Source organism: Numida meleagris, chromosome 2, assembly GCF_002078875.1.
Source record: "Numida meleagris isolate 19003 breed g44 Domestic line chromosome 2, NumMel1.0, whole genome shotgun sequence".
In the NCBI taxonomy this organism is placed as follows: domain Eukaryota; kingdom Metazoa; phylum Chordata; class Aves; order Galliformes; family Numididae; genus Numida; species Numida meleagris.
Genome location: NC_034410.1, coordinates 28,307,378 through 28,333,253, shown reverse-complemented (window position 1 = coordinate 28,333,253; position 25,876 = coordinate 28,307,378). Strand labels below are relative to the sequence as shown.

At 38.3% G+C, this 25,876-nt stretch overlaps 1 protein-coding gene across 1 annotated transcript; it reads left to right on the top strand.

Annotated features, from left to right (window-relative positions):
- SOSTDC1 (sclerostin domain containing 1) lies at positions 15,279–25,621 on the top strand. The gene is made up of 2 exons (XM_021386781.1): positions 15,279–17,868; positions 19,968–25,621. Exons 1-2 carry the CDS (start codon positions 17,664–17,666, stop codon positions 20,381–20,383), a joined length of 621 nt encoding a protein of 206 aa, XP_021242456.1. The 5' UTR covers positions 15,279–17,663; the 3' UTR covers positions 20,384–25,621.

Here is a 25,876-nt window from a genome sequence, read left to right as displayed (position 1 = left end):
CCAGAGGAAGTCTCACAAGGGCAGAGTGAGTAGAGGGGAACAGTCACCTCCCTCATCCTGCTGGCCATCTTCCTTTTGATGCAGCCCAGGATACTGTTGACCTTCCGAGTTGCAAGTACACACTGTTGGCTTATGTCGAGCTTTTCATCTATCAGGACTCCCAAGTCCTTCTCTGCAGGGCTGCTTCCAGTGAGTTCCTTTCCCAGTCTGTACACATATCTGGGATTGCCTCAAACCAAGTGCAACATCTGGCAATTGGCCTTGTTGAACCTAGTTACATTTACATGGGCCCACTTTTCAAGCCTCGCAAGATGGCATCCCTTCCTTCTACTGTATCAACCGCGCCACTTAGCCTGGTGTCATCTGCAAACTTGGTGAGGGTTCACTCAATCCTATTGTCTGTGTCATTGATTAAGATGCTGAAGAGCACTGGTTCCATGACAGACCCGTGGGGGACACCACTCGTCACCAGCCTCTACCTGGACATAGATCCATTGACCACAACCCTCTGGCTGTGATCATCCAATCAATTTTTCGTCCACTGAACAGTCCACCCTTCAAATCCACATATCTCCAATTTAGAGAAAAAGATGTTGTTGGGGACCACGTAAAAGGCCTTGGCATATTCTCTGAGCTTCCTACACATCATTCTGCTTTATACAGAATGGTAAAAATCCCTCTCTTCTTGGCTAAATAAGCCAGATTATTTAATTCTTGATTCCAGTCAGTAATCCAGTTCACCATTACATTAAAAATGGCACATGCCATTTCATCACAGCAGTAAGGCTTTGAAGTTTTCTCCACATTCCTTACTATGTATTGCATTTAGAGGATGCTCCCTTCAACCATACTACTACTATCTTGACAGTTTAGTCAGTGTTATTCACGAGGACTTCTTGATGCTTATCTGCAAGTTGTTCAAACTTGTCAAGAAGATCACATAGTGATGACCTTGAAATCAGAATGAATGAGGTCTCTGTATTCTATAAATCAAAAACAGCCAATGCAACGCTTGTATTTTTCTCCTGGAAGAAAAGAAGGTAGTTATCTGTGGCCATAAGCTTCTGCACTTCTAGATAATACGCAGAACTAACTCTTTAACATATAACGTTGAAAAAACATCTCTCAAATGAAAGGGAAAATGAAAATTTTCAAAACTGGTGTTCAGCATAAGTTTTTAGAGCAGGAGAGATACTGAGTATCAGAAAAGGCAGATTTACCGTCTTTGAGGAGAACTTTAAAGACATTCCAGAAGAGCCTAACATAATTTAAAGTGCTTTAGAAAGATAAATACTTTAAAGGAATAACCAAATAGCATGTTAGAGGAAAGCATGTTACTGAATCACAGCAAAATATATTAGCTTGCTACAGGAAAAATAAGGTACTTCTCAAAATTTTAATTTTAAAGTTAATTACTAGCATTGAATATAAAATAGTAGCTTGAAAATAGTAAGGAGAAAATCAAACTATACTCCTCATAATAAACTCACGTCAACCCTTGTGAATAAGCAGTAGAGAAAAGTAACCTCTCCTACTAGAAAGCAAATATCACATTGATAATATGGAAATTGTCAGTATTCTTTTCAGCAATATAACAACTGGATCCTGAAATACACTGAAAATTTCTCAAAAATACTAAAAGTGTATTGGCATTCTGTATGACAATGGATACAGTTCTAAGGGCAGCTGAAATGAATAATGAATTGAGCTGCTGTCTTCTGAGGAACACTAAAAAGTTGGGACTCAGCAGGGAAAGAAGAAGGCTGGGGAGAAAACTGATGGAAACACTGGATGAGGTGAAAGCAGAACTTTGGTTCACTGTATCCTGTAACATGAAAATTTGATAAAAATAATAGAAGGGAGCTTAAAAGAAAAAAAATGAAGCATTTCTTTAAACATCAGATAGTGGGCTTCTGGAACTTGCTATCATATGAGACTGAAGAATCAAACTGTAACAGCAGGTTCAAAATAGAAATAAATGGACATTGCCATAGGGTGGGGATTTATCTCTTGAGTCCTCAACACTATAATGGGAAGTGATGAGGAATACACCACTAAAAACCATGGGGATTGTTATTCTCTGTGAAAAAACTCTCCTACATTTAGTGCTGAAGATTGAAAACTGAGCTGGCCAAACCATTGGACTGACCCAGTCAAGTCTTTCTTACATTCTTAGTATAAATTAAGAGATCTATGGAAATACAAGCACCAATCTGATAGGCATTGCTAATCCTAAAGGTGAGTGTAAAGCTTGAATAGTTAAATTAATTCTTAAAATAACTTTCTTCATAATTCTACATTACTTATCTTGGCCTCATAAATGTCACAACTAGGTATGACTAGTAAAACTACCCCAGTGAATTATGTCCCCCCTTTACAGAAATACTGCTGATTTCTTAATTTTAAGAATTTGTGCTTACTTCATTTTAAATATATGGCTTGTATATTTTAATGTTCTATATTATATCACAGAAGGTGAAATACTACATGGTTACACACACTTACAAATTTACAGCCAGCTTTAACCTAGTAACTAGCATACATTTATTACAGCTCATCAGAAATATAGTTTGTGCAAATAATATTTACCATCAATAATACATTACTTTATTTTTATATTTATGATGTAGAGAAGTCCAGGCTGTAAAATATGTGGGTTTTTGGCATAAAAATGGAGTGATTGTGTGAGGTTTTGCTGAAGATAAACTTTAAAAAGATCAGTACATTTTTAGCACATCAGCCATCATAATTCACAGATGCGATTCTTTCTCTTTCTTCCTCTACTATTTTTACTCTGAGTAAAGATGCTCCCTCTTATAATTTGGTTGCTTCCTGAGAAATGTTAAAAAAATACATAAAAATATAAAATATAAACAAGTATATTTCTCAACCGAGTATGTAACATGTATCAGTGATGTTATCTTCCAAATAATAAGAAATTCAGTAAAACAACCCCTGATTCAAAGGAAATCTCTCAATAAATTCATCCTCATGCATCAGAAAAAACAAAGCCTATCTTTATAGGCTCTGTTCTGTAGGTAGGTTCTGGTGAGACACGTGAACTACATCTACATTAGCAAGTAGTGTAAGCTAATAAGGAAGGATTTGTGGCATAAAAGAGTTTGTGCTGAGAGCTCAACATCCATATCACAAAAAGGGGTATTTCTAGCCTGGTCCTGTGGCTGGAAAGCATTAAGTGTACTTTTGGAGCATATCTTCTAGTTTAATCTCATACTAAAGGAATCTAGTTTCTCTGCTTTGGGAATGCTCCTTGATGTGAATAAAAGCACAGTAACTCACTCCAGAAGTACATGCTAAAATGCTGATGCCAAAATGCACCCATGGGTATCTCGACATTCAAAATGTGTCAGAATTCAGTACATAAAGCACAAAGCTTTTTCATAGTCTGTGCTGCTTTTTGAACACACCATGCTGGTCTTTTCTGGCCTTTTCTGGAGTGCCTTTTCTAAGAGTAAATGTGTTAAAACTGTACTGATCTTTTTTAAGGATTTGCATCTGAATAGTTCTTTAACTTCCCTTTATTAAGAGATTGGATAAGGCTAAGGAAATTGCAGGGTATCTGAGAAAATATGAACTTTATGGAACAAAAAAATCAACTTGTTTGCAATTATAAATATTTGCTTTAGCTACATTTATCCACCAGATGGTGTCCCACAACATAATGTTCAGGAGCTGCATGAAATAATGAGGAATGGTTCCACAGTTACCACCAACGGATTTGTGGAATTCATAAATATCTTTCAAAACTTGAATGTTCAAGAGCAAATATTACATTTTATCCAAATGCCATATCTACAAAAAATCACTCTTTAATATTGCAATACATTTTGATCATTTTTATCTTTCAGTGAGCCACAGAGGGAGAAAGCTGTTAAGTAGCCATATGTAGTATTCAAAGTATAAGAAACCTACATGATTAAGAGAATATTGACACTAAACTAGTCTATTTGGGCTGGTTTGGGAAAAGATTGTGTGCACATAAATAGAAAATATTCAACCATCTACTAAATATCAAAATTTTCTAAGAAGGAGACTACTAGAAAGCAGAAAAAGTTGATCTTTTTGATTAATGACTCTGTTGTTGAAAAAATTTGCCCATACCCATCTGTGTCCCAGAAAAACTGAAAGAGATGCTTGATATCCTGCCAGGACAAAAGTCAGCACAAAAGAAATATCTTACAATGGAGAATTTTGGTGAATTTTCACTTCTGGTATCCCATGGAGTCTGTAGTAACAATAGGGAAAGGAAACATGACAGACTAAAAGAAATGGAAAGCCACAACATTAGAAATATATGTACCCCTAGGTAGCTTAAAATGTCAACATTTTACTACTTTTATTCTGTGGTATGCACCTGGGCTGTAGCACTCCACTGCAGTGTGGAGTATCCATGTAATTTCTAAGGCCTTCTGCAGATACAAGGGTTTGCCCTGATGGAATACATAAGGAACGTACTTCTAGGGAATGGAAATTTAGGTCTGTAAATGTTGTACTCACCCAAACATTTAACCTCAGTTCATATCAAATGTCACTAGCCTTCAACCCACAAGTTCAAGGAACACATTAGTTACATGTCCATGAAAGCACCAGCCTCCTGATTTATGTCTAGCTTTAGACTCATTTTTTTTAAAGTCTTCTATGAATCGAAGACAACTTCTGTATTATTTTTTCATAAACCAGTACATTTCAGCAAAATCAATGTAAAGACTCTGGAATTTCTGCTGTAAGATCTTTCCAGAGAGAATGCATAATTGGATCGAGCAGACACAAATGGCCAGCATCCAATGCAAAGTCATCAACCATCCTGAAAAGGGAACGTTTCTTGTTATATAAACTTTATTACAGGTAACTTTCAAAAAACAGGGGCAAGGGAGGTTGGGTTCCCCCTTAACCAAGTAAGTAAGTTTCCAGCAGAATGTATCTGCATGATAAGGCAAAGCTTGGAAAAGGTGGGTGCACATGTAACTGTTATTATTAAGCAATGATTCACTTTGATACTGCTGAGAAGTTGACAGCACTGTTCTTAAATTAGATTTTTGTCATGGATACGTTGATGTTTTGTACTCTGTATGCAGTAGGCCTTCTACCATATTCTTAGAGGCAAAAATAACTCCTTTGTGTTCTGCTGAGTAGCTTGGGAGCTCTTTGAGAGACTGAATGGTGATAAAGAAGAGAGAAGTAAAAGAAGACTTAGAGATTACTGATATCTAGTATGCCTGTACATTTACAAGGGAAAATCTATTTTTCCCAGTCTTTAATAACTGCATTTTAGTGAATGATACAGCTACTCTTCAACAAGCTAGATCCCACCTCACATAGGCAAGTTTCAGTTAAGCTCTATGAGCGCTCTTTCTTTTAAAAAAAAGTAGACAATTGAGTTCTAACTTGTACTGAGCATTTATGGATCTTTCTTTCAACATGCTAAATGCCAAGACATAGTGCTATACGACAGTTTTGTAAGCTAACAAAATGAGCGTTCACTATATCCTCCATTTTCTTTCCACTGTAATGAAGAAGCCCATGTTCTTAACACAAACATTCATCTAATATATTACTTGCATTAGTTGCTTGCACGCAGTTCTTTTCTTACTAAATTACTGCTATGTGTAGTGTTCTCTATTTTTAAAGAAGCCTGCCAGTCTGGCAAACAGGTACTGCTGGTAACTTTCAGTCTGTTGTTTTCTTGCAGGGAAGTGCTTTTGATTGCCTGCAGCCTCACTAAAGCTTTGTACCTGAAAACTAACTCATCTGCATGCATCAACATAAGGAGCTGGAACCAATATCCAGATATATCTGACAAGGAAAGCTTAATGCAGTAGTTTTAAGACACCCTGTCTATAACTATTCCAGTCCCAACCAAATCACTTAAATGTTTTTACCTTCCCAAGTACTTCATGGACTGGAGAAGTTTACAAAAATTCAGGGTCCTGCACATTTCATGCAGATAAAAAGATGTAGGCTTTTCAACGGTGATGGGATTTTCATACAGTGTTTTCAGCCAAAACTTCCATAGCCCATAGTGTGCAATGTACCTCCATGTCTGGCTGCTGATCCCCATGCAGTTCAGTCACATTGAGGTGATGGTGAATGAATGCAGACTGCAAAGCCCGTTGGGATTTTTCAGGATGAAAAGCACTTTATAAATATAAAATATTGTATTATTACAACTGCCTCCAAGAGAGAAGTTGTGTTAAGCAGAATATTCAGAAAGAACATTTACAGAAATTTATTACAAGTTTAATTTTGTTTCCAAACCACAGTCACTAGAGATTCAAACTATTTATCTTCAATTGTACCTGCCAAATTTTGATGAGATGAAACTCCCCCCTCCCCATTCAAAAGAGCAGGATTGACCACAGTCATACTTCAGACTTTAAAGTAACCTGCATTATTAGGCTTTCTCCACATTCCAAGTCATCTGCCTTAGGGTATCAAACCCTACTTTCATCTCTGTGAGGTTCAGTGTTTCCAAATCCAAGCCATAAGGCCATGTCTAGACTACAAACTGAAAAGTGGGTTTGACTGCAGACATGCGCACACTCAGCCACTCGTCCCACAAATTTTCCATCTGTACATTTGTACATAGCCCACTCACAGCTTGGTTTTAAATAATCTACATTGTAAGGAAAAACAACCTCCCAATACTAACTGATGAACCACTATTATGATTGATTTTGCCTGGGTGAAGTCCAGACAGCTTGCCTGAACAAAAGCCTGGCCCACACAAAACCACTGAGTGTAATCAGTGTTTCTGAGTATCCTAAGTGTTTTCCCACCTCCTGGCACTTATGCTAAAATAATGCCTTGCTATTAGTTTAAGGGTTTGTGGTGTGAATTGTGGGAGAGTTAGGTCTTGAGAATATTCTGAGATCCACACATGCTTAACAGTACAAATGCAAATCCTAGACATAAAAACCATCGTAATGGCCCTAAAGTCACAAGATTAGATTAATGAGATGTTTTCAAGCACACCACCAACTTTTGATGCTGGGGCCCAAACCAATTAAGGTTTGGGATATGGCCTGAACTTTTACCATGTGAAGATTATGTGCACCACAAAGCTGAAAGCTGAATTTGAGGGGCAAACAGTGCTCCTTCTTCTCAGATGTTTTGCTGAAGGTAATAAAGCAAACTATGAGTGACTTCAATCCTCTGCAAAGTCCCTCACCAAAAAAGACCTTAATAACCAAGAGTAATCCTGAAGTATGATTACATTAAGCAGCCTCTGTATTTCTTCCTTCCTTTAATCTTTGTGTGTGGGATAATTAAAATATTTTGAAGTTCTTTCAGGTATTGTAGTTTCACAAAGTGGTGTTAAGTCTTATGTGGTGATGTGGTATCAAGTCACTGTTACATTACCTATTGTATCAAAATAAAGAATGGTTAGTGATACAAAAAGGAATGAAATGGGACTGGAGGATTCCCAAGTCTCCTTTTCAAGGAAGCCCTCAGATTTTTTACATTGGCATTACTGCATGGCATAAGATTGAAATCAGAGTCTTGGTGCTGAATGTCCATGGGAAGCAGTGCATCTTGGAGAGGAAAGGGGCTCCTAGGAAAAAAGGGACCGCATTCACTAATAATATCTAAGCAGACTAACCTTTTTGTCAGGAGGAATGAGAAAAAGTTTAGGATAGGGTAGGATAGGATAGGATAGGATAGGATAGGATAGGATAGGATAGGATAGGATAGGATAGGATAGGGTAGGATAGGATAGGATAGGATAGGATAGGATAGGATAGGATAGGATAGGATAGGATAGGATAGGATAGGATAGGATAGGATAGGATAGGATAGNGGATAGGATAGGATAGGATAGGATAGGATAGGATAGGATAGGATAGGATAGGATAGGATAGGATAGGATAGGATAGGATAGGATAGGATAGGATAGGATGGGATATCCTGAGCTGGAAGAGACCCAAAAGGATCATAGAGCCCAACTCCTGGCTCCGTATAGGACCACCCAAAATTCAAACCATGTGTCTGAAAGCATTGTCCAAACACTGCTTGAACTCTGGCAGGCTTGGAGCTATGACCACTGCTTTAGGGAGCCTGTTCCAGTCCTCCATTATATGTTTGGAACAAAGATTTCGGAAGGACTGCCACCATATTATAAGCATAAGTGTGCTGACATTAGTAATAAACATTAAGTAATGGAGAAACTGAAAAATGTGAACTATTTCTAACTAGGCGGATAAATCAAATATTTTATAACTGCTATTCATAAATGTGACAAGTTCTTTTTAACATGGAAATGTGAATCTAATAACGCAAATTAAATAAAAGCTAATAAAAAGACCACATTGGTTTCTGCATATAGACTCTTAGAGTTTGTATTGGCCTTTTAGGCGTAACTGATGAAATATCATTTTCCTGCGTTGGCGGTGACATGCCATTGCTTTATTACTTTCCAGACTATGAGATCTCATATGCCACCTACTGGACAGATGTTTTAAGTTAATTTAATGTGCACACTGTGAACACAGATTACAGGCACACTGCCAGCAAGTCTCTGTGATTGTTTTACTGCATGGAGACTCAAAATCCAATTCCCTTTTAGACAATTGAAAGATTTCCATTGACTTCAACGAGTTTTGAATTTGACCCTAAGTTAATGCTGTAGGAAAAGCATGCATTGTTCTTCCTCTTGATTATTTATATATATAAAAGATCTATCTATCTTAACAGTTCATTGGCAAACACTTCTCTACGGCAAGTTAAGTAGAACATAAAATGAAAGGAAGTATTTCATGGCCATATATACCACTGCCCATCATATCCACCATATTCATTCATTTTTTTATACTTGTTGACTAAATTAATAGTAATAAAATAACCACTTTCCTCACTTCATTTAAGAACAGAAAGCCTTATTATAAAATTAGTTCCAGTAGTTCCATTTTTGTGCCTTTTTAACAGACCTTATAATAATGCTGACTGTTGACCAAAATTATATATGAGGTTCCCCAGGACAAATATCATATTCTGAGTATGATGCCCTTTGTCCACATTATTTTTTAGAAGGAACACAAAATACCTATTCTATGCAAAATTTATAACATTATACATATGTAAATGCTGTACAGTTCACGTAAGAAACATCGGGGTGGGCACAACATAAACGTTCACGTAGGCATTTTAGATTTAACAGCATTCATCAACATTCCCTATGATAAAAAAGGAATTATTTTAGAACTTCTGATTAATAGAAATATTTTTAGTATTCTTTAAAGGTGAAAAAACCTCACAGATATCGGTCTTCAGTATTTTAAAGAGCTCTACAGCAATGCTTAATTTGCATGTCATAAAGATAACTGAATTCTTTTCCACACATTTAACATGAATGGATGCAAAATGCATTGCTATCAACTGCCTAACAGAATCTCCTCAGAAACCAGTCTTACAAAATTTGTCCTCAGATTGCCTCCTGGACCTGTCTGACCTAATAGCTCCTTATGATGATATCCAAGTTCACATCCTTGGTGAGTATCTCAAATACTTTTTCTCTCTTGAAATAACTTCCAGTCTGAAGCTTCAACTATGCCAAAAATCAAATCAAATCAAATCTCAGGAGATAAGCCCTCAAAATACTGTTTATTGCTGTTTCTTCATTGCTAAAGGTGCTTACTGTGCAGAGGAGCCAAGCAGACAGACATGGAAATGCCTGGCAGTCATCACACCTCTTACATTCCAGTAGCCTGCAATGGACAAAGGAGGGAGTCAGTATGGGATGCTATATAACATGTGGATGGAAATGAGCATCTGTGATGCAAAACTCTGAAGGGAACCTGCAAGGCAGGATTTTATGGTGCTGTCCACCCAGCCATTTACAAGATGTAACAGAGCAAGAGAAAAAAAAACAAAAATTATTCAAGTCAGAAGCAGATACTAAAACACCATCTTATACTGGATGCTTGATACAAAGCTGGATGCTACATCCAGCCTTAAGAAGGAAACATGTATCCCCTGGACTTGCAGGAGGCAACTCTGGTATCCACCAGGAAAGAATCATGCCTGGGATTTTCACCTGCAGGATTTTCCATCTACAGGAAAAACTATTGTGTTGTTCTAACTAGGCAGGCACGAGTGTGTGAGATGAGAGCTACATTTTAAATGAAAACTACCAGAAGGGAGGACACTACTCTGTTTTTTCTCAGAGTGAAAATGTATTGGAAATACTCCTCCTGGAAAACAGATTCAGATGTCGACAGTTATGAAAGCTTTATTTGTACAATGTTTCCATGAGAGGATACATTTTAGAAAAGCGACCCTGCAAAAAGCTTTGAGGAATTGAAGAAAGGCCAAGTGAGCAAACAGAATGTTCTGACATTTCCTTTTTTGAATAATGTAAGTGTATTATTTAAACCAGCTTGTAATTCCAAATGGACCGAAGACTGAAATCCCCAAACAAATCTCCCTCAGAACAACCACGTCTTGCTTTGGAAAATTAATGTCTTAATTGCCTTAAGATTACAGCCATAAACAGTGGCAGGGCCTTAAATCAGGGTAACACATGTTATGGAGCCTATTTGCTTTCTTATTGCTGATGTCATGTGCACTAATAGAGACAAGAACTGCTGTTATGGTCAGCATGGACAAAGCTTGATCTTTGGAGAAGCAGCCATTTTAAATTCGCCACTGCTGATTATCTCTGCTGACAGGGACCTCATTGTTGTTTTGTAACTGTATTACTTTAACTACACTTTAATTCTAAATGCTAATCTATTGTGATCATATAGATACATAAGGAGCATTAGCTGAAGACTGAACAACCCACTGCACTTCAGGCTAGAGGATGATTTTGCTTAAAACTCTGTGATTAGGCAAGTACAGCTAATATCTGTTTATTACCATAAAGATATACTGAGAGACTTCTAGGCTTAGATAAGATAAATAATCCTTTAAAACCTAATGTCATGCTTAAGGCAGGGATTATCTTGCTGCTGTTAAACCGCCATTATATTAAATTCAAAAAGTCAAGATTAATCAAAGGAAAAATCACAACTGAGCAGTAACATCTGGTAAGATTTTTTCTTTGAAATTTCTTCCGTAAGGAGGCTCAGAAAGATACGGGTTTTTTTTTTCTGACTTGGGTTGAAAAAAAAAAAGATTTTGAAATCTCGACACCTACTGCTGCAAAGTATTTCCATGCTTTGTCCTTCCCTGAAGAGTTTTGATATAAGATTTTATATGCAATGCAGAGAATGGGTGGAATGTATTGAATATTGATTCCCATCTCTCAACTTTACGGCAATAGCATTTTCAACACTCCTAACCAAATGGAGTGTGTATGTGTTTCTGTACATCCTGTTTGTGTATGTGAGTCAACAGCAACAACAAAATGTTCTCACCTAAAAAAAAGCCTAAAAAACTGTTATGCATTTTAGCCCAAGATTTTGTAATCTTGACTCTCGGTGTGGATTCTGCCACTTCATTAGCTAGGGCTGCGCTGTAGTCACACTTCAGTAAAAATGTAATTTCATTTCTTTAAGACAGATCTAGAGTGTTTCAGAGTACAGATCTTCTACCGGGAGTGTTCTATTTGCTATTTCTGTTAGATTTTCTTTTACTTGTGAACTCAGGACCCTTAAAATTGCTGGAAAGGAAATCTAGAATGGGTTGTAGTGTCTGTGTAGACAAAGGATACTTAATTGTGTCTTAATTTCATTCAGCCTGACCCACCCATTCATTGGATGGAACAGTTTGGGACTTAAACAGAATGAGGTGACTGAAACCAACTTCAGGTAGGAAGGACATTATCAGTAACTGAGAGTAAAAAAACCAATGTGCTGAAATGACATTCTTATAGATTCTTTAAGAGAGAGACAAAATTAAACCCTCAGTTAAACCCAGTTTACCTAAGGTTCCAAGTGTTTAAAAAAGTGTTTGGGGTAAAATTGGGGAAACATTCTCCAGATTATGGAAGCTCCTACAAGTGCAACTAATAGACATTTTCAATATTGTACAAATGCACTGGGATGTTGAATGGGCTCATTTTAATAAAATAAGTGGCATATACTCCATTCAGTTATTTTCTGGCTTGTGTGTTTTGAGCAAAACCCTGTTACCACATGCGTGGTAAGTCTGTGAATGTGTTGTGCAGGATGGGCCATTTCTGTCTCTTGGCAGGGAACGGATTACACAGTATTACAATTATTAAAATTCTAATTTGGGGCCAGGTTTTGCCCTCAGGTACTTCCTTAATTTCAGGAGGAGTTGTGCATATTTATCTGATTGAAGAATTTGGACATTAACATTCTTTTATTCTTTCACAAGAATATGCACTAGCCAAATCTGAAATCTGAATACAGCAGGGATAGGATTCTTACCAGGAGACAAATGTCAGTAACTGTTCTGTTTTGATAAGGTAAAGTGATTTCCTTGTAAGGGAGTGGGAGATGGAGCAGAAGGAAGGAAAGAGGGATCTTCTTCCAGATCCCTTGTAGGCTTGTTTTTAAATTACGGCTTCGGATCTAACAACAGGTTTGGCAAGTGTTTGCTTAGCGAATCCTGAAACTATGCCAGGTTTTCTTTGCTGGATTGTTGTAGAGTGTGCATTTTTAAAATACACTGTAATCATTTCAGACCACGTAATTAGAAACACAAAGCAGTTTACTGAAATGTAGTGATATATTAAGAGTTCAGTTAATTACATATAAAGAAATAGGATAGACTTCAAAACCTTTACGCAGTTGCTATTTTATTTGCAACTGGGGCATGTTGATGGGACTTTGCCTGCTTTACACTGAGTAGGAGTTTAGAATTTTAACCTGAGGGTAAAATTTTCAAAAGCATTTAAGTGACTGGCTCAGTGAAAATCTATAGGACTTTTATTCCTTAGGGCAACATTTTAGAAAGTATGTAGACACCAAAGTCCAGTTTACTTCAATGCCTATGTATATCAAAAAAATATCACCTTACTGCCTCAAATATTTTTTTTTCAAAAAAAGCATTACATGTCAATGCCACCTGAGTTTCCAAAAATGTTACCTTAAATAAACAAGTTGTTGTTCTCATAGCTTTACACTTGTAAAACCCTGTTTTGTTTTTATTTCCTCCTCAGTGTAGGCAGAAAATCATAAAACATGCTTTGGGTAACAGTAAGCCACACTGTCTTCAGTCTGGTATTAAAATCTACTTTACATTTTCTGATAATTTCAAAATAAACTCAAATATGTTCCCTTTTCAGTCTATATTTAACATCTTTTTTTGATAGAAGTGATGAATTGCTTCCTTTGAAGCCAAAGCCTGACCTAAATTATTCTGTCTACATTATGTATAAGAGAAAGTGGAAATAAATAAAACTGAAATATAAAATCTTATGGAGAGGAAAAAGACATAAATCAGAACTAATTAACCACTCTCATTAATGAAAATATATGTTGTGCTTTCTGTTGAATCTCTCAAACGTAATTTACTGAGAAAATTAAAACAGAGCCATTTAATTTTGAAAAAAGTCAGTATTCAAAAAATCTTTGGTTTGGGAATTTGCGGGGGTTCTCCTCCTCTAACGTGTTTTCTGCGTGAGCTTTAAAAGTATGCTAACTTGTTGCACAACAGCTTACAAGTTCTCAACAGTTACATTTATTACAATTTTACCTCACTTTCAGACAAGCTCTCTTATCATGCTCCAAATCACATTTTATGCTGCTTTGAAGTATGTTACTAATATGCTTATTGCTTAACAGAAAATAGCCTGACAGTCATTTCTGTTTTAAGGTGCAAAATAATAAATGTCAGTCTGTTTTTTGAGCCTGTATTTTGGAAACAAGTCAGAATTGCAATGCTCTAATTGTCTCCTCTGTGGGTTTAATGATAAAAATGCAAAAATGAATTTTATTCCTTTTTTCCCATGCAGCTTTCATTCTAATCCTGGCCATTTCATGCCATTGTTAGCACAGGGCAGGTCCAAATTTATGAAAAAATGGGAAATCCTTCTTCTTTTGTGCCTGTTCAGTGATCACACTGGTTGCAAAGACAAGGCTCTCTGGTAGTCATTTGTCATGTCAGTGCATCCTCTGCTATTCCCTGTGGCTCTTCTGTGCTGCCAGACAGGTGTGTGCACTCTGCACAAAACTTTGCCCTTCAGACATCATTACAGTGCCTAAGAAACGTGGAGGATAGCACCCTGTCAGGCTTACAAATGACCATGGAGTCATCTGTGCAGAAGGGAATTCTCTTTGGGTACGTTAACAGAACATATGTATTCTATGTTCTGTATTCTACGTAAGTGGAGTATGTGTAAGTATGTGTTTTTCCATCACAGAAAATGACAAAAGCAAGATTTAAGGTGTGGATAACTCTGGATATCATTCTCTGTAAAAAGCGATAGTTTTACCGCTATATTCAGGTCCATTAGAAGCAAGGCTGTTAAGATACAAGAAGCAGTTAAGCAGAAAAAAAAACCCCACATAGTTAAGACGTACCTCTTTCTCCCTGGTACATGTACAAACATTTACATTAATGCAGTTAGCAGGTGGGAAGCCTTCCCCACAGCCACCTTTCCAGGATCTGAGTAAGCACCAGGCTTTACGCCACGCCAAGCAGCAGAAGCGAGCTCTCCTGGATCCTTAAGAGCAGTGAAATACAGAACTCTGTGCCCTTCACCCTGAGCATTCACCCCTCCTGATGCAGATACAGTCACTGTGCCCTGGCTGATCTTAAGTGTCATAATGGTAGATAAAGAAGAGAGAATTTATTGCCTAGGACTCAAAGCATATAGGGTTTTATAGATCAATAAGAACATCCTGAGTTATGCCCAAAGGCAAAAAGGAAGCCAGTACAGACTTCAAAGACCTTGTGTAATATATTCCTCATGGCCAATATTACAGATTAAGCACACAGCAATGTTCTACACAAGCCATTTGAATCTGACTGGAATAAGGACAGACTATCCATTGTATTAGTCTTTTTTTTTATTATTTTTTTTTTATTTTTTTTTTCCAGAGGCTACAAAGGCATAGGCAACATAGAGCCTTTACCTCATCACAATTATCTAAATAAAGATAGTCTAGGAACCATTTCTCAGCTGAACATTAAGAAACACCTTTTGATTTAGGTTTCGCTACAGAAGAACATTACAATTTGACTGGACAGCATTCCTTCCCCTCATATGACTTTTGATCTCCTTCAGGAAAACAAAGTGAAGGACTCCAAACTCTAGGTTTGGCAACACAACGTTTAAAGTCAGTGAAATGACAAACTCCTCATGAGCTTGCTCACCTCTCAGAGGGAGGCTGACACTACTGATATGGGTAGTGAAATCATGAGATTTAGTACAATATTTGCAGTAAGTGGAAAATACAGAAGAAATTAAAATAATATCTGCAGCCAACTTGTGCACAGACAAATGCCTTTTACAAAGGCTGTCTTGAGGTCTCCCTTCTCTAAGTAATAAGAACAAGAGAAGCATGTGACATACTTGATGCTTTCATATAGCCCAAGTCTGAAAGAATGAATTTTAGCTTTCACTGAAAGCTAAAAATGTTGAGGCTCAGCAAGCTCCTTGCAGATGCAGTCCTACAGGCAATCCAAGTTCCCATACTTTTTTTCCTGGAAGAAGATTATATGCCTTATTTCAAAGAACACACATCTCTCAAGGAAACTTCTGACTTTCCCAAGTCCTGTATAACGTGGGAAAATCTTTCTAACTAGGAATAGGTCCCCTGGCTGGTATCCACAGGTACTGCAAAAACTGGAAAATGAGTTCCATGTTTTTAATTGTATTGGGTCAGTTCAGCACAGAGACTATCCTGCAGAGAAGGTGACATATGTGAAGCTCTGTGAACGTGACAAAAAAATGAAGTAGGATGTGAACATAGAGCAGATCTTTGGTTAGCTGCTGTTGAAGATAAATAATGATCAAATATGAATGGTTCTGCAACGTAATTCTTTGACAATTTGTTTAAGGAGTTTTTCATTTTCTACTTAATTCAGAGGGAAGGTAACATTTAGACCTTCACTTTTGTGGTTAAACAAGATGTTCCATGAGACTAGAGCTTTGTTGGGGGTTAGCACTGATCCCATTCCTCCACACGCTGCCCTGCTGAAGGATCTCTGCCTTGCAACATTCTTGTTATTCCAGAACTGGGTTGGGCATAATAGATGCAGGCAATCAGCTCACTTCCCCACACACAGCTCCACCAGTAAAACTCACTTTACCATGCAACACTCCTGTTTTTCCTGTGTCTTCAAAGCAAAGGCTATCAATTTGGTACTGACTGGATCTGTCCTTACTCCTGACAAAAGCCATGGTAACTTTCATAGTGATGCAAGAGGAATGCGGTGCTGATACAGATGAATGTTTGCTTGCGACTAGGATGAAACACACTTGTCTTTGAATTTCTGGGGTTTTGACTCTGGCAGTAGAGGTAACTGATCTGTGTTCCAGTTCTGCTTTCGTTACAGCAAATAAAATACTGGATGACTCTTCAGATAGCAGTGAGATTAGAGGCTAATCTTTACATGATGTTGACTCCTGCACAGTTGTGCTTTTTGCAAAGATAAAAGTTTCCATTTATTTAGAACACTACAGCTTTCCCTGTTGATCACAGTTGTTTTATTTATAATGAAAATCTATAGAGCATTCACCACTGATGCAAACAAGCAAACAAGCACAGGCCTACTGGCAGCATCTCAGCTTACACCAGTCTTTGGATTTGGGCCATGTAATTTTATAGAAAATCAAATAAGTGTGTGACACAGTAAAATCATATGTCAAAATAAGGACTATTCTTTCCTCTTTGTTTTCCTTTTTTTTTTTTTTTTTTTACATGAAATAATACATTTAAAATACAACAATGCTCTGGGCAATGTACAAAACGAAAAAAAGACGAGTTTGGTGAATGAGCATAGCGCGAGGCTATGAATATGGATATGTTTGTACTAGAGCCTAGAGGAGATGCTTTTTATGCGTGGTGATACAGAACTACATACTTGCAACTGTGCACGCTGCACACCAGGGAAAGAATATTCCCTTAAAACAAGGAGTTTCTCTAGTAGTGTTCCTTGTTGATCAAAGCTGCATAATTTAAAGCATCTAGAGGCAACTTTAAATTATTCACAATACATTTTTTGTAAATGATCTTGGCATATAGCAGACAGCTTCTGGGTTACCAGCAGTTTCCTGTAAGTTCTGTAAACTTCTGCAACCTTACAGAACTGGCGAGTTTTCTGAAAGGCACATTCGAAAAGAGGGGAAGTCACTTTGCACAACAGTAGCCGAAGGGACCCATTCTGCCACTTCGTGTTAGTCACATCGCACCGCCACGCTGTGCATGCAGGGCGACACGGAACGGCGGGGCACAGCCTCTCTGTCCCAGAGCCAGCGCTGCCGCGAGGTTCGCGACAGCCTCCCGATACCCTCAACAGCCCCAAGCAGGAATCCTGCAATTAGCGCATCTAACTCCTCCTTTACTGCAAGCTTCTCTCCCATTGGTAAGAGGTCTTCCAGGCTCATGTGCGGATCCCACCCCTTTTGTGGGTTTTCATTCTGAAGCTATCCACAACTTTACACCTGAATGAATGCCAAGCCTCTCTGAATATATAAAGGAAACCTTGAAGAGCAATTTCAGAGTTACCGAGAAGCAGCAGAAGAAAAACATTTCACCCGGCTCCGTCAGACAGAGACCGAACCAACCATGCTTCTCCCCGCCATTCACTTCTACGGCTTTCTCCTAGCTTGCGTCTTCACGAGAAGCTACTCGGCTTTCAAGAACGATGCCACTGAGATACTTTATTCCCACGTCGTTAAACCTGCCTCTGCGAGCCCAAGCAGCAACAGCACGTTGAATCAAGCCAGGAACGGAGGCAGGCACTACGCCGGTACGGGCTCCGACCGTAACAGTGAGTATCCGTCCCACCGGCGGCCCCTCCACCGCGGCCTTTGGTCCCCGGCCCCCCGAGCGCAGCGCCCCGCGGAGCGGGTCCGAGGGAAGATGCTGCTGCCAGTGGCTCTGCTCCGTCTCGCCCCCGAGCACGCCGCCCCCTGCAAGTCCTGTAGGACCGGCTCTCTCGGGCAGGTTGCTTCCTGAGGGAAGTTCAGCCAGGTTTGGTGGGTTATCCAGCAGGGAGCAGAAAGAAAGGGAAAGGAGCGAGAGGCACTTCCAAAGCGCTCGCTTTTCTAACTCGCCCTCCCGCTGCGGGCAGGGGAGGTGTCTGGGCTACTTTTCAAATGCAATAAAAAAAACTCTGAATTTTGTTCCCGCTGTTTAGTTTTACTTCCTGCTGTAGCACTCACTGCTTAACACCTCCAGCAAAAGTAAACAAATCAGCTCATCATTTATCTAGGAGCTCTGCTTTAACTTGCCTTTTTGCATCTGGTCTTTTCCCGATGAGTTTTATGTCTGTATGTTAGATACATGCGGATCTGGAAACATTCTGTTTTCTGTTCCCTTCCCTGCCCGCCTCCTTCGAATGAAAGAAATCCAAGCAGACACACACACACACACACACACACACACACCCCAACCCACCCACAACGATTCGATTAAAAATAGCGTCATCCCTGGAAAGTGAAGGTAAAAAGTGACACGGATACCTTTCAGCTAAGCCAGGTGTGTCAGCTTCTATGAATGCTAAGGGTTTAAGTGCACAGGAAACATCTCATCATTATGAGATTACTGGAGCAGCCCAGTAGGCATTCACTGTCAATGAGCTGTCACTAGAGAAAGGCTGAGCCAGGAAAGGCATAAAAACAAGAGACACAAACTCAAATCTGTTACTGGCTGCTTCCAGGTACATTCCTGAGTGCAGCTGCAGGAAGGCAAGCGTGAGTTTCTCCTGTGAGTCAGATAGGAGACCACTGCTGTAAATGGCCCCTCAGCTCAGCCCGCAGTCTGCAGTCCCCATTGTCTGCCCACCCCGAGATATGGGCCAGGCTAAAGTAAACTCATAACCCCAGCTCTGTGTCCCAGTTCAGAACCTGCTTACAAAAATCCAAGTAGAAACAAAGCAGCCTGTAGCAGTGATATGTAGATGTACCTTCAAAGCCTTTTATGATTCACTCTGAAATGCTTCTAGTAATTACTCCTATTTTAAAGGCGTTAGTTAATTGCATTGTGTGTAGAATCTGTGCTGTAATTGTCCTTCAGAAAGAGGGAGAGCATAGCCAGTAAAAATTGCTTATTACAATTAAGCGCACTGTGGGCGTTTATTTCAAAGTGTAATTACTGAAATAAACAGTTGTGTTTATTGCAGGGTGCAGAGCTGCACATACAGACGGGTACAAACTTGCCTGTATTAGAAGCTCTGCATTTTGCTTCCCCGTCAGTTGCCTGAGAGAATTTGCAGGATCCTCTATGTTACCTATAATAAAAAGACTACTACAGATAGAAGGATGGTACTGCCCTGAGGGCAAATTGGTCACTCTGAAATCGCTGCTGCTAACCATTCAAACTGTATGCAAAGCACCATTCCCCGGTAACTTCAGCTGTTGTCACTTCTACGGTATCTGCTTTCAGAGCAGCAGTGCTCACAGGAGACTCAGTCTGCTGAAACTGCGGAATGAGAAGAAGCACTATTCAAAATTAACTGAAAAGCATATAAACAGTTTCCAAAGCAATGTTTCCCACTTGCTAATGATACAACATAATTGTTGTAAACATCACAGAGCAAGTTCCCTAGACTGAGAACAAGCAGGAAACATTTCTTCCCTTGGGGCATTTTTTCTCTTCCAAAAGGTATGTCCCTGAGAAGAACAGAGAATAAAATTGCCTCTTCTACCACAACTGCTGAAGTGCATACCATTACCATTTCTTTATACTGTGGTAATACCCAGAGATACCATCAGTGCTCAAGGCCCTTGTGTTGGGGGTCACAACAGTGAAAAGATATCCCAGCCTACTTTAACTATTGCAAAATGTAGCTTGTTAGGGGGAAAACGATTGGTTAAGGAAGTCTTTGTATTCCAAATCTCACTGTTTATTATTGTGTGCATTCTGCAGATCGCGTTCAAGTCGGCTGCCGGGAACTGCGATCCACCAAGTACATTTCAGATGGCCAGTGCACCAGCATCAACCCCCTGAAGGAGCTGGTGTGTGCTGGTGAATGTCTCCCTTTGCCGCTTCTGCCCAACTGGATTGGAGGAGGTTATGGAACCAAGTACTGGAGCAGACGGAGCTCGCAAGAGTGGAGATGTGTCAATGACAAAACTCGCACCCAGAGGATCCAGCTTCAGTGCCAGGATGGAAGTATAAGAACCTACAAAATAACTGTGGTCACAGCATGCAAGTGCAAGCGATACACCAGGCAGCACAATGAGTCCAGCCACAACTTTGAGGGAACCTCTCAAGCAAAGCCTGTTCAGCATCACAAAGAGAGAAAAAGAGCCAGTAAATCCAGCAAACTTAGTACAAGTTAGAAGTCAGACGTTCTCTCCTCTCCTGCTCCTTCTGCCAAAACTGAACTCACCTGTAACCATTTGCTTTACAGTTCTGACTGCCTAAAGACAAGTCTGCCATTGCTTTGTTCTCAGATGATACTGCACGCTTATTGTTTTGACCAAAATCAAAAGGGGCGTTCTCAGCACGTGGACCTTTTTGGGTGATTTTCCAAACGTTCAAGATGGGAAGTAACACAAGCCTTCTAAACCCTCACTTCAAAGTTTTACATTTCCTCCAGCCATGGAGGCAAAGAAAAGTTGCCATGAATATTCACAGAAGTCTGTTTTGTAAAATGATGCTTTGTTGTATGTCTTCCCAAGAACAGCTAACTATCACGCCTATTGCCTTCTCTGTCATGTTTTATGAACTTCTGACAACAGCTTACAAATGCAACACCAAGCATCTGCTTTCAGATTCATTCTAAAAAAAAGAATGCCTTGCATGCTGATCTTTCTCCTGTCTCAGTACACCAAAAATTAAAATATGCATGGCAGCAATCAAAAAGTAAAGCCGAACAAACTATTTATTTGTTGTTGTAATTATTTAATGAGCTTTTGTACGTGTCATTTCCCTCCAAAATGTTCTTATGTTTATAGCTTTTCTCATGTATCAAAGTATTCTGCTATGATTTGTGGCTGGATTAGAACGTACATTTTGTAGATAATGTAAAATAGATGTTCTAGCATTCTTGGTATACATATTTTCATTTTGAACATTAATAGACTTAGGTGTTATTTTGAACTACCAATTTAAAAATTGTTTTTTTCATTCTCCACTTTGTATTATTTTTGTTTAAAAGTGTGCAATCAAAAGACAGATATGACTTCCTTTCAGATCATTGGTTTCTTTTTTTTTTGTACAAAAATAAACACTGCTAAGAAACTGTATTGTCTGTCTCTATGTATAAAAATATACGCATTGTAATCAGTCACAACACTTAATCTTAAAAAGTGGGTGAACAATCATTATTTAGTCCAAAATATCTCTCCATGAGATTTAACATTGAATAATATTTCTGCAGATTCTTTCTAGATGTAAAAATCTTATATGATGGCTTAACAGATGGTGCTTAATAACAGTCCAAGCTAGGTTCATATGAAACAATTCTCAAGGTGTATATTGCAGAAGAAGCGTGTATTTGGGAAGCTTTACAAGCCAGTAAAACATCACTGTTTTCTTTACAATAAAGATGATGATCAATACAAAAAAAAAGGTAAAAATAGCAGCCCATTTAATCTTTCCAGTACAGCCAATATAGTCTTGAGCATTATCTACAGATTATTACAGGACATGTTTGGAAATTGAGACAACCTACCTCCCAGCACAAAGTCCATGAATCATGTGTTAATCTTTCAAAGTATGTTGAGATAATATGGATAAGATTTCATCAAGGAACACTGTTGTTCCTAAATTATTAACTTTTATACCCTATTTGCACCCAAAGATAAGACAAGAACAGAGTAATAGAGAAGCCTTGCCTACTAAGGCGTCACACAAGCTCTCTTTAACCTCCTCTTCATGTTCTCATTCCATTTCACATTTTACTTTCAAAAGATTCATTGTGAAGTTCTCAGCTGAGATGCTCCTTGGTTGTGTCAACAGAAACTGTTTGGAAACCATTGCTACTGCTTGGTTTACTGAATCCTAACTTTTATTGACAAAATTTAACGATTTTTCCTCAAGAATTCTCTATAGGGAAGCCAGTAGAAGCCTTATCCATTCACAGTGATTTAACTTCAAAGTGCCACCTGAGGTAGCTGTGGTCTTCAGGCAGGACTTTGGCCTTTTGCATGGGAGATAAACAGGAAAGCAGTGTCAGAAAGAGGTTGGTCTTGATGAATTTTCTTAAGGTATTAAGAGGTGGCGCCTTGTCACTCATCTCCTATACAATTTGCCTTCTATTTCATCCTGTTACATATGAATTCACATGGGTCTATCCAAGGATGCAGAAAAAAGGCATTATATAAGAATATCCAACTAGTTTTTTCTATGTGGAGAGTCTCCAACATGTAAAGTTGTCAGTACTATGTAGACCATTGCTCTTGTGTCTACAGTAGAGAATCTCGCCAGTTTCTCAAAGATTCAATGAGAAAAACAGTACTGTTTAAACCAAAATAATTAAGCATATGATATACCTTCTTATGTTTGCATCAGAGTTAAAAAGGAACGACATGCTAGATTTGTCTTAGTTTTCACCTAAAATATGAAGCCAAATAGATGCAATAAGCATGCAAATATTTTGAAAAGTACATTGTAGAGGCAGATCAGGTAGCTAGAATTTGAACAGATTAGATCATTAACTAGTCTAGATTTATTACAATAAGAGTATACAGAAGTTGACTTCTCCGATAATATCCTATCTGATGAGAAGAGCACCAAATCCAGGGGATTCTTAAACAAGAATTTCTTAATAGTGATTGTAACTTTATCCTGCAATGTAGATTAAGCTCATTCATGTTACTGCCTCATTTTCAACAAGGAAGCAAATACGTGTGTCACCCTTCTTGGAAGATGGACAACCAGTCTCAAAACAAAGGAAGATAATCTCCACTTCCACAAAAAGTGGATTTTCTGCAATTTAGCATTTGAGAAAATAAACATTTTTTTAAAATGTATATTTGAAGTTAAGCATCTTAAAAAGAACCCAGTAGTTTTATAAATTCTCATACCTGCTTTAGAAAACTAAAAGTGAATACGTTAGAGATAGTCTATTAGCCTGCCATCATTATTTCTTTACTTACCATTTGCTGAAATTGCCCCTAGCTAAGGGGTAAATTGTTTTATAATGAATAGAAATCAATTCTCTGTAGATATCACTAGATACAAACTTGGCTGATGCTGACTGTTTTGCTAGCATGATAGCACTCAGAAGCACCCTGTAAAGAGGCAGTGGTAGATAGCAGGTGTCATTAAGGCATTATTGAATTGTGGAGGTCAGAATGGCTTGGCATTTGAAGTTCAAACTAGAAAAGCCCTTTGAGAAGTTTATTCATTCAGTTTTTTAGCAACAGTAACAAATCTGTTGCTCTCTTCCTTCCAGCAACCTTGGAATCAAAAACATCCAGTGGAGTTCAGTTAATTGCTTGGAAATAAAGCAGACATTTGAATAACATCCCCTTCAAAACACCTAACAGATTTCTGCTAGTAAATCACTGTAGTCCTCCTAACCCTGACCTTTATATCCTCCCTTTAGAAGTGTAGCACTTATCAAGAAAGGACTGTTCAGCATTCCACTGTGGGAATCTTGTTGCAACAATATTAACCTGGAGGTGTTCACTGGAAAATTATAAGGAATCCTTAGTGCTGGAAAGTGTCCTATTCTCATGATGCATTTCCTTTCCCTTAGGCCGGGCAAGGGGCTTTGATTCTAATTTTGTTGACATACGTATAAACACCGCTCCAGGCTAAAACTGAATTTTCTCTAGAGATTTATGAGATAAATAGACATTCTATCACTGGATTTGTTAATTTTGCCTGAATGTTCCCCTCACAATAAAAAGCCTGGCCCTGCATCTTTCTGAAAGGTATCCAGACTTTCATTTCGCTTGTCGTATGAGTTATGTGGATTGACACACTAGAAAAGAGTGATTTACAAGTGATATTGCCTACCATTGATTAACATGCAAACAGCTACCCTCCTCAGTACTTCCATGACAAGTAAATACCTCTCTTTCTTAATGGTCAAGCTAGATGCCATGAAAATTAGTCTCTACTAATTGCCTCCCTAATGCAATAAAACAATAAAAGAGAAATACAGAGGACTTCTTAATATAAATGAAAATCAGGACTGCTTACTCTGGCTGTTTGTGGAATATGGTACTTCATGAACATACAGGAAAATTTAATAAATCAGATCCCTGGAAAAGAGGTCTAAATCAGAATTTACAGTAAAAATAATGAAGTTCTGTTTAGTAAACCTCAAAGACAACATATGCTATTGAGAAGTGAAAGTAAATAAAAAAATAATAAGTCATCTAAAAATGTTTTGTTGAATACTTTGTCAATTTTTTGTCCCTTGCTTTGTTTATAGTAGTCAAAATTAAAAACTAATGCATCCAGGCATTCCAAAAAGAGATTGAAAATATTTATATATCAAAAAGCAACTGTGCTGGTGTAAATATAGTTCAAAACAGCTAACGGTTTTAATAGTGAGACAATAATATGTTATTTTTGACTACTCAGAGGAAAATTCATGCTCTGACTTGATGTAGGACTTCCACATTTGATTTGTTTTGGTAGACTTGCTGAGAAGTTACTTAGCAGGGAAATTGCAAAACAAAAAAACCCAAACATAATAAAAGCAGAGAGCAGCTGGTAAAATCTGATGCTTTGGTGAAGCAAAGAAGAGCTAACCAGTCACATTCACTAAAGTTCTTTTATATAAAACAGAGGAGAGTTCAGGGAGGGAGCCTAAGAAGAAGAGGAAGTACATGTCCAGCCCTAACACATGATCAGACTCTGAGAAATGGTGGGATTATGCAAAGTTTTAAAACAGATTCTGTAGCACAAAGACTGTTTTAATTGCAGCTGAAGCAAGTTTAAACATCTGTTGCCTGTTACATCATTATTTTATTTATTTACTTACTTATTTATTCATTTTTTTTTTGGATGGGTTGAAGAAAGCTCTTCTAGATTCCCTATGGCCATTAAACTGGGATGAAGAACAGAGGTCTGACTATTTCTAAAATGTAAAGCTGTAATTTTTTTTCCCCCACTGGAAAAGCCTGCTGAAACCTTTGCTTTTGTACATCTTTATTGCAATTTTTGGGATGGTAGCCAGAATAGCTCATAGCAGAGTGGAATAGGTTGTATTACTGCAGTGCATCTTTTGTTTTCAGATATTGAAATCTCTGAATCTGAAGTACCTGAATCTGGGTATGTTTAGTTATGTTTATGTTATGTTCTTAGAAAGCTGTAAGTCCGCCATACAACATAACTTCTTGTTGAAGAATTTTGCTCAAAATCCTGCTTACAACCTATATAAAATCTGTCAGTAGAAGCACCCCCTCCCAGTGCTTCCCTCATACAATGAGATTAATCTGGTTTTCTGAATGAGACTATTATGAATAAAGTCAGTGAGTTTGTCAATGGTTCACGGGCAGGTTCGGCCTGGTTCCATGACGAATGGGGCAGAGGACCCACGGGCCCATGCCCCAGGAAAGGGAAAAGGGAAAAAAAGTAAGGAGATGTGCCTAAGAACAAAACAGCGGCAACAGTCTGAGGAGAAACAAACTAATTTACTAAATAAGATATCGGAATGCAAAATAACACACTATAATACAATATAATTACAATTTAAGCTAATAAATCTGATAAAATGAGAGAGAGTGTCCAAAATTAAGGTAGGCCTTACTCTAATACCAACGGTGAGATGGCTGGGGAGCAAGATGCTGCCGGGACAAGAGACGGGCGGAAAGAGAGCAAGGTCTCGTAATGCGCGAGTTTTTATCTTTTCCCTCTGACTGGAAAAC